The 8,979-nt window shown below is 36.1% G+C and overlaps 2 protein-coding genes across 2 annotated transcripts; both read left to right on the top strand.

The window, feature by feature from the left end:
* Positions 1–583: 583 nt before the first annotated feature.
* LOC117216432 (DC-STAMP domain-containing protein 2-like) lies at positions 584–5,765 on the top strand. The gene is made up of 14 exons (XM_033463132.1): positions 584–1,035; positions 1,112–1,387; positions 1,476–1,626; positions 1,726–1,885; positions 1,957–2,220; positions 2,297–2,510; positions 2,663–2,978; positions 3,057–3,364; positions 3,517–3,840; positions 3,909–4,269; positions 4,357–4,510; positions 4,581–4,681; positions 4,781–5,098; positions 5,429–5,765. The coding sequence occupies exons 1-14, from the start codon at positions 884–886 to the stop codon at positions 5,753–5,755; spliced, it is 3,426 nt and encodes a 1,141-aa protein (XP_033319023.1). The 5' UTR covers positions 584–883; the 3' UTR covers positions 5,756–5,765.
* A 108-nt stretch (positions 5,766–5,873) lies between these two features.
* Positions 5,874–7,948, top strand: LOC117216431. The gene is made up of 3 exons (XM_033463131.1): positions 5,874–6,044; positions 6,335–7,053; positions 7,462–7,948. Exons 2-3 carry the CDS (start codon positions 6,404–6,406, stop codon positions 7,946–7,948), a joined length of 1,137 nt encoding a protein of 378 aa, XP_033319022.1. The 5' UTR covers positions 5,874–6,044; positions 6,335–6,403.
* Positions 7,949–8,979: the final 1,031 nt, after the last annotated feature.

Raw genomic sequence — 8,979 nt, 5'->3', positions numbered from 1 at the left:
ACGACTACTCTTCGGCTTTCCAGCCGAAGCAACCTTTTCTTTCCTTCTTTTCCGTATTCGTTCTGGCTATCGACGTCTCTCTTCGAAGATCGAACTACGAGTTTTACGCCATCTTACAGGCGAATCGAAAAATCAGACGAGTGGATTTTCTCACATCTTACGACAGTAAATTAGAATTGTTTCAGCAATCTTCTCTATTACGAAGTTTCATCGTTGTGAAATAAATCTTAGAATGATCTTTTTATTAACGAAATTGTAACGACATATTACCTAACAGTCGTGGCAAACATCAATTGCGAACACGTTATTAATTGTTCGCTCGTACGATACGTTATCAGCATTCGTAGATAGCGAAATACGAATGTGTATTAACGATGGACAGCTTAGACGCGAATAGACGTGCAATTACATTGACGGTAATACTTTTTCAAGTCGCACGATTTTGGGGGGATCGGATGAGTTCCTTATCATTTTGGTGTCACATGCGACGTTATCGATTCAGTATAAAATAAGAACGCGACATTAGTAGCGGTTGGAATTACAGTGGAATGTAATTATGAAACGACTACTACTAATTATATAAATTTCCTAACTATAGAAAAACTTAATCGCGATCGCAGCCAACCAACTCGAATTATTTCCAATATAATTCGTAATTTTATTGTATACTTAAAAACTTATAGCTGGCGATATAACGTAATGTATACATACTTCCTATATTTTATATAGTTCGATAAAAAAGAAAAGAAAAATGAAATCGCATCTCTATAGACACTAAAAGTTAACTGTATACTTAACCATTAATTACATAAGGAACTATCGTACAAAGAATAATTTCAGTTATCAGCGTGATTTATTAACGCCAAACGGATAGAGTTCTATCATGGCATTTTTCCAATTGGTTCTGAAAGCCAACAAATTGGAAAAACTGAGGCAAAGTTACGAGGATGAAAAACTGGCATCGATTGAGATTTCCAAGGGTATCGTCAAACCTGTGTATACTTTGAGGCAGCAAATTCGTCGAAGAAAAATATGGTTAGACTGGAGCTTTAAATAATCGAGAAATTTTGACTTCGTTTTTATATTAACTATGTTTGGAAAATCGAGACAGGTTTAAGAAGAAGGTTACACACCTCTTAGACAAAATCTTTGCTATTTTAAGAGATTCTTGGATACATAAAAAGATTGTTGTAATTCGTACCGATGGAACATTGGAAAATTACATAGCAAAAAGCTTTGCAGGATTCGTTGGTGGAATATTCTTGACGTACATATTTTTCATATTTTTCGTTTTTCAATTGCATTTTAAGCTGTCGTCTGCGACGTTCCTCTGTACAATAATAGGAATAATTCTCACTCTTGGTCTTGCATTTTCTTTCCAAGTCCGGTACGCTATGATACGCATATATATTTATCATACATATAACATGTACGATATATTCTTGGTAGTTTAAATAAATAGAAAAATATTTCAGATGCGTTGTGTTTCTTCTCTTGCCGCAATTTTTCTCGAAACGCGGAAGGCAAGCTTTAATGGCGTACGCGTTTATTTTAGCTTTAACAGGACCAGTGAAGAATACTATGCACAACACCGGTGTACTTTCAGAGTCACTAGCCTGTGCGCAAGTACGTATATCGCTCTATATCATTTTACGTCATTAAATTCCCCGTTCTCGAATATCGATCGCATTCACGGTCAACTAGAAAATATCGTTTACTCTCCAGGAACAGTTAAAGGAAGCGGTAAAGACCGTCATAGATTTAGCAAAACAACCGTTTTACGCTTTGCGAGAAGCAATATCGAAAGTCATAAAGACGATCAAAGTGGTCGTAAAGAAGATTAAACAGACTCTAATTGCGATTAAAAGAGTCGTTCTTAGCATACGTAAGTAGAATTTGTGTACAATCTATTAAACGTTTTACAACCTGCATCCTTTACTTCGTATCTCATCATAGTTAGAGTTATCACTGCGGTATTCGAATGGCTGGGAAGTATCATAAGTATATGTAACAAAAAGTTGGGCACACCTTTCGACAGGTGCCAAAGCGTTTTTGAAGGAGCAGTGGCGGATTGCAAAGCAAAATTGGGTCCAATTTTTGGATTGGTTTGCAACGTAACTTACGTAGTCAGTAGTCTGTGTTACATAGTGAAGCCACTGGACTTCATTTGCATGCTTGTTTCCTATATCGCTGACAGCGTAGTTGGTGTCGTAAGGAGCAGTAAGTTATCTTGAAATAAATTTGAATTTTCCGTGTTTCTTTTCCCCGAAGACGTTTTTACAATCGCAATTCGTAGAAATTAAGAAGTTCACGATGCACATGAAAGCGATGTTCTACGTTAAAGTTAAGTTCTCCCATTCGTTTCATTTCGAAACGAACCAAAGCAGGACGATACAAGACGTGTCCACGAGTATTACTACAGAAATACGCTCCAGAACAGACAAACTCTTTGGTTTCTTCGATTTCATGAATTTCATCACGTCCTTTTTCATGTTCTTTATCATACTCAGGTAAAGTAATGTAACTGTTACATCGATAAGAATAGTTGGATAATTATGAATTTATTCAATCGTGTAATTTCAGTACGTTCGCGAATTTCTCTAAAACAATGCCAAAAATGGAATATTCGATATAAATTGACTATACGATCTAATATTTTCAGAGTGTTACGCTATCGTTACAAATGGTTAACCAGCGAGCGTTTCGACAATCGATACATAACCGACGATCTACGTACCATCGATTTGATAAGAACACGTCAAGACAAGGAGACAGTTTTGCCACTGAATCGACGTGAACGAAACAAATACGTACCACTCTCTTCCGTCATATTAATAAAATCCGAAAGAACAAAATTATCCAAGTCTATCATATTCTTAAGCCTAGCTACGGTCAAACTTATCACGTACATGTTGATAGATTATTGTCTCTATTGGGTACTGAACACCATACAACTTTACGGACGATTTCAAAGCAAAGTAAAATGACGAACTATTATTATCAGACTGCTGATAATTATTGCAGTTACTTCATACAGTAATACGGCATTCTTTTAGGTCGAACGACCAAACATGGTAACTATTCACGTATCGGGCGATGGGTATTTAGCTGACCTTTATAAAAGTATCGTAAAAGCATTCACGCCACACGGGCAGGGAACAGAAATCGATACGATGCTTTGTCTTCCGGATCCTGTAACACCGGATTTCGATAAATACACTCAGATCCTCGTTTTGATCTTTCTCTGTTGGCTGATGGCATTTTTCGAACCTTACGGTTTACGAATGAGACAGGTAGTCATGTGTCAGTATTATCCCGAGAGAGCAAAGCAGAGGGCAGCTTGGTTGTACAATTACATCATCAGGTATCCAATTTCTCCATATCCAAGGTATCTATCTGGTGAACTTATTTTAATTACAGACGGGTCGAAATCTGTTTTTTAGATTCGCCAACTTCGAATCCGAAACTTTCGAAATGCGAAATACTTATTTTCTTCTAATTTTTACTTCGAACTAGGTCAAGGGGCAATTTTTTGAAGTTTGCTAGACGCCAATTGCGCCGAAAATTTGGCCTGACCGAAGGGGAAAAAATCGAGAAAGTGACTTTAAAAGAGAAATTGTGGGCCACGTTTCCCTTATTGAATATATTTTTCCCATCGAAACAAAAAGCGTGTCTTCTGTGTGGCACAGTGGAACGTGACGAGGATCCGCATGTTAAATGTCCAACTCCTGGTTGTATTGGCCTATATTGTAAGCAATGTTTCGCGGATTTGCAGAATTTGTGCACCATTTGTCGGTCACCGATGGACTATGGTGACTTATCCGACATGAGTGAGGAGAAGTAAATTAATTAATGATAAAAATCCTTAATCGGCTAACCGGTGATCACTAACGCCCTTAAAATATTAGAGACTCTTCGGAAGATCAATTTGAAATACCAAGAAGAGCGTTGCTAAAACCTGAATTGAAATTGGAAGAAGAAGAAGATAAAATAAAGGATGAGGAAGGTAAAATGATGGGAGAAGAATACGAAGCAATGTTAGGCGAAGAATATGAAACTGAAGAGGAAGAGATGTTAGATAAAGAATATGGAGCTGAAGATGAAGAGATGTCAGGTGAAGAATATGAAGTGGAAGATGAAGAGACGATGGGTGAAGAATATGAAACTGAGGATGAAGAAATGTTAGGTGAAGAATATGGAGATGGAAAGATATTAGATACAGAATATGAAGGTGAAGAGATATTAGGAGAAAAATACGAAAATGGAAGGGTAATAGGAGGAGAAGAAGAAGAAGAAGAAGAAGAAGAAGAAGAAGAAGAAAGAGCAATGAAAATGATAGCAAAAAAAGAAGGAAAGATAGAAGACAAAGAACAGGTAAAAGTAAAGAACGAGAAAGAAGAAAACAACAAACTGAGAGCCGAGCGGGCAGAGGAAATGGAAAGAGACGTCGGTGAACAGAAGGATGATAAATCCTTGGAAGATCTGGATCAAAGTACCGAATACAGTTACAGTAAGAATTTAACGTGTAGTTGTGACAACCTCATTAAAGTGTTCTACATTAACCGTGTTAATTGTCCCAGCGTATCAAGATGAATCTCCTGAGGAAGTCGAAATCGAGAAAACGAGGAAACGATTCAAAGACGTGGAAGCACAGAAAATTCGAGACGACGTAACAATCCAAGTGCGTTTCAACGTGATACGGCAAAGTCTTTTCGACCAATATCAACTTCATTAAATGGTTTATCTTCTTGCTACTGTTTCAATATCGTTTCGTATTTAGATATTCAACCAACCGTTCGTAAAAGAATCGATCTCGGGCAGTGAATCACCAACTTCTGGCTTCGTTGTGAGGGCACGTAGAAAAGTTCATGCCAAATTAAAAAAGCGGCCGTTTACCGAGGTGAGAGATTCGGATTCATCAAGTTCGATTGCCGACACGGAATCCTGGCCGAGTGAAGATGTCGACGAAGAAGAAGTAATACACATAGAAATAGACGACGATTCGGAAGAATTACTTCCGAAGGATAGAAGGAAACTAGGTCGTATAAATAGAATCGTCGATGCAGTTGCGAGAATTCCTTGGCTCGGTAAAGGAGAGGTATGAAACATTCTAAGCCCTCCGAATATGTTCATATTTCTGGATCATTATTCCTTGGGGAAGGATTTAACGTTTTATTGAAAGGACAGAAAGTTTGCTTAAACTTCGTTTTAAGGCACCTCAAATTTTTGATCCATCGTTTTCTAAAAAGTACTATCGAACGATATAGAGCGAAATTAAAAATTTATGCAGCTCACTCTTTTTTAAAAACACTGGAAGATACAGAAATGAATATAGAATTTAGAGTATCCATTTTGTTGCAAAAAGAACCATTTAAAATGGAATTTAGTGGAAAATTTGATCAAAGAAGGAAATTTATCGCTTCGACAGAATGACGAGAAGACACGCAAAGGATTGCAGAGGAAACGTCCATCCCTTATGAATAAGATTGTCAGTATGCTTCACAGAAAGCAATCAATGCCAATCCGATCGTATAAAAAAGTTAGAAGGACGAAGGATTCCTCGCCCTCTTCTTCCTCCTCGTCTGACGAGGAAAACGAGAGTCTGCTAAAAGTGCAAGACAGAGACACTGATAGTCCGTCACACTTGGCTAGAAGGAGAAGTAGAAAGACAACAACGGAAGATACTTCTGATGAAACTCTAACTAGGAGGCTGTCGTATGAAAAGAATTTCCAGACGAAGCCATTACCAAGGTAATGTTGTATAAAAAATGAAAGACTATAATTATTTTTAATTTGTATCTAATTATTCAATAATAGCAAGTATTTCTTATTGTACATAATTATTTTTAACAAACGTACGATAAAACAGGCATCTGGAGTCTGCTGTGAAAAACACGTCTTATTTCGAGGTAGATGAGACTAAAGACTCACGAATACGAAAATGTGTTCGCCAAGTAGAGGATATCAATAAACCGTCAGACATAAAAGTGCCTACAGGACTTAAATATAGAGACACGTGGAGCACCACAGAAAACGACGAATTAGTATTATCATATTTATACTTTAAAAAATATATATCTATATATATAACTTTATAACTAGACTCTGGATCTTTGTGTATTTATTCGAAATTTGGTGAAAGAATTTCATAGAATAAAATTGTATAGAATATTCAAAGTACAGGTACTCGTCGTAATATTTAATAGGTGAAACAAATCTCTACCAAGCTTTCTACTCTTCTAACTATTCATATAAGAACATAAATCCGCAGTCTAGTTAACATTACAAAATACCAGAGACGATGAAAAAAAGACGATTCTTTTGCTTCTTCTAGGATCTTTGCTCTTGCACATCAGAGATCACGTTTGAGACAACTGCAGATAAAGATATTTATTCATTGGGTATGAGCACTATATCGGAACAGACAAATAGAGTTAGTCAGACTGTATCTAAAGGTAAGACAGATTACACAAAGGTGACAGAACCGTGGATCAAACAAAAGTATACGAAGGATGATTTTTCTGAGTACAAAGACTCGAAAGATTTAGAGCAAGAAAACACGGAATTAGAAGAAAACAGAAAGATAAAAAGCATAACTACGAAGAAAATAAAGGACAGAATAGAACCATCGGAAGAAATTGCGACAATTTACTCAGATACAGATAATACTTCATTATATGATCCAACAGCAGATTTAAAATTATACGGTGTTGGTCATAAATCGAGGAACCGACAAGCGACTATGGAAGAAGCTGCAGGATCTAAAATGCAATATTCGGAAGTGAAGCCAACAATCTCAGAAGGAAAACTTCTGGAAATTGATACTGGAAATAAAAACACATTTTTCGACAAGCTAATAAGAAAGACAAAGTTCGATAAAACCACCGATCTATCAGATAAAAACAAATCCATTCAAACAAAATTGCACAAACATGATAGAAGAGATAATCATATTGAGAAAGATACAAATATCGCAGACGCAAGAAAGTTTGGTGAACTTTCTAGAGAATTAAATAAGGAGAGTAGAAGACAGAAAGAAAAGCATCGTCGAAGGTAAATACCAAAGTAGATAGCAAGGTAAGTACATATTAGGTTGTTTGGCGAATTTATGACGAAAGTAAACAAAGATTTAAAGGAAATTAAACATTTTATCATTTGTAACTTCGCCACTTTTCAAGCCTTTATGTCTTCAGTTTTCTTGAAAAATGATTTACCTCTACCTATAATGATAATATCTTAGGTATTAAGAATAACATGAATGATAAGAATAATAGCTTTTATAGACTTTTTATTAGGCCCTAGAATATTTAAAGAAATTTCTTGCTTATATCTAACAAATAAGTTTGGCAAAGACCGCGATAAATAACAATGAGCTTCAACAACGTCTCATTGACGAAAAGAAATTTTTCTCTTTAATACTCTTTAGTATTCAACTAAGGGAAGCATTTTTGAACATGGCAGGTCAAAACGAAGAAAAGGCAGTGGTTCAGAAAAATCAACGTTGACCGATGACGAAGAGATTTATCCTGAGCTTAAATCACGATCAAAAAAATCACGTCGATTTGTTCCCGAAACTGCTGAAAAAGGAAGCGAAGCGGAAGAATTGAAACCACACGAAAATGAATACTTTGCTGGTGAATCTCCATCGCGAAGTTATGGACCAGATATTTGTAAGAACTGTGCTTCCGATCATCCAGAGATGACGAAACGAAAATTTGAAATGCCTATGGTAAAAAGATACTTGCCTATGTATCAGAGTCCAGAACTGATCGAAGAATTGAAAAGGCATGATCGAATGAGATTAATTCAAGAGAGAGAAATTAGAAGACGGAGAAGTGGAAGTTCTCGTCGATCTTCAGATGCGGAAGATCGAAAGACCGATCGTTTTCCTGCACCTGATTCATCGGTAAGTAAACAAGTTTCCCAGGAGAAGTGTAATACTCTTTGAAAGTGGACAACAAAATTATTTACTCAAGATATATAATGTTGTCAAAAGGGACAAATTCTAGGGAACTATGATCAAATATTACTTTTTTTATTTTCCATTCTTATCGCATAAAATCCCTTGCCGACGGTTTTGATACTCTAACAACACAAAAATGATTCATGTCGTTACATTTTTGAAGTACATATACTATATGAGACAGAGTATCGCTTTAGTTAAAAAGATAATTATTTCGCTTTAAGTTTAAACCGAAAGAAAAGGATGGCAGACTTGCTTATCAAGAGTCGCAAGCTTATAAAAATGTCTTACGCGAATTTCAAACAAGGGCTGGACGTCAAGAAGTTCGTAAGAAACCTAGAAATAGGATACCGTTAATATGCTTGTCTGAAAAGGCAGACAAAAGCAAAGAAGTGGAGCAACTGTATCCACGTGAAAGACAGGCCCGACAAAAGCCGAATGTGATGAAGAAATTCGCTCATAAAATGGTAGCACCATTCAAGGTAACTTGAAATGTGAATTAATAATTGCAACAACTGGCATATATGTCTCTTAATCATCATTTTAGCCGCCTAAATATAAGAAACACAAATGCAAAACGCACAGAGGAGACGTAAAGTTTGAAGAAATGGAAATTATGTATGATTGCTTATGTGACGCACAAGTTTTAAGCGAGGCATCTTCTACTTGTAGTTGCGTTAAAAAGACGCATAAATCTGGTACTTTAACATCCGCCGATGAAACAAGTGATAATAACGAGTCAATCCAATAAAAGGGTAAAAATAATATCTTCAAACGTGTGTTACAAAGTTTTGGAATCTGATTCCTGATAGTATAATCTCGAGACACCGTTAGTTATCGGATCTTATACGAAATTTATCATAGGAGAAATAAATAGTTTGTTAAGTATGTTAAAGGTTGGATTGCGGATTTTTATGCTGCGAAATTATTTAAATGCCTGAAAATGTACAGAATGCATATAATATGTAAGCATATAGGAATTATCCAAAGTTTTGTCAGTAATCAAACTAATAGCG

Source organism: Bombus bifarius, unplaced genomic scaffold (assembly GCF_011952205.1).
Source record: "Bombus bifarius isolate JDL3187 unplaced genomic scaffold, Bbif_JDL3187 scf7180000010271, whole genome shotgun sequence".
In the NCBI taxonomy this organism is placed as follows: domain Eukaryota; kingdom Metazoa; phylum Arthropoda; class Insecta; order Hymenoptera; family Apidae; genus Bombus; species Bombus bifarius.
This window is presented reverse-complemented; position numbering and strand designations above follow the sequence as displayed.

Excerpts from the sequence above, each read along its gene's own strand:
- LOC117216431 (XM_033463131.1), top strand. The coding sequence starts at position 6,404 with ATGAGCACTATATCGGAACAGACAAATAGAGTTAGTCAGACTGTATCT. Across the intron at positions 7,054-7,461 it reads AAAGAAAAGCATCGTCGAAG|GTCAAAACGAAGAAAAGGCA; the intron begins GTAAATACCAAA and ends TGAACATGGCAG.
- LOC117216432 (XM_033463132.1), top strand. The coding sequence starts at position 884 with ATGGCATTTTTCCAATTGGTTCTGAAAGCCAACAAATTGGAAAAACTG. Across the intron at positions 1,036-1,111 it reads ATTCGTCGAAGAAAAATATG|GTTTAAGAAGAAGGTTACAC; the intron begins GTTAGACTGGAG and ends AAATCGAGACAG. Across the intron at positions 4,511-4,580 it reads AAGTACCGAATACAGTTACA|CGTATCAAGATGAATCTCCT; the intron begins GTAAGAATTTAA and ends TAATTGTCCCAG.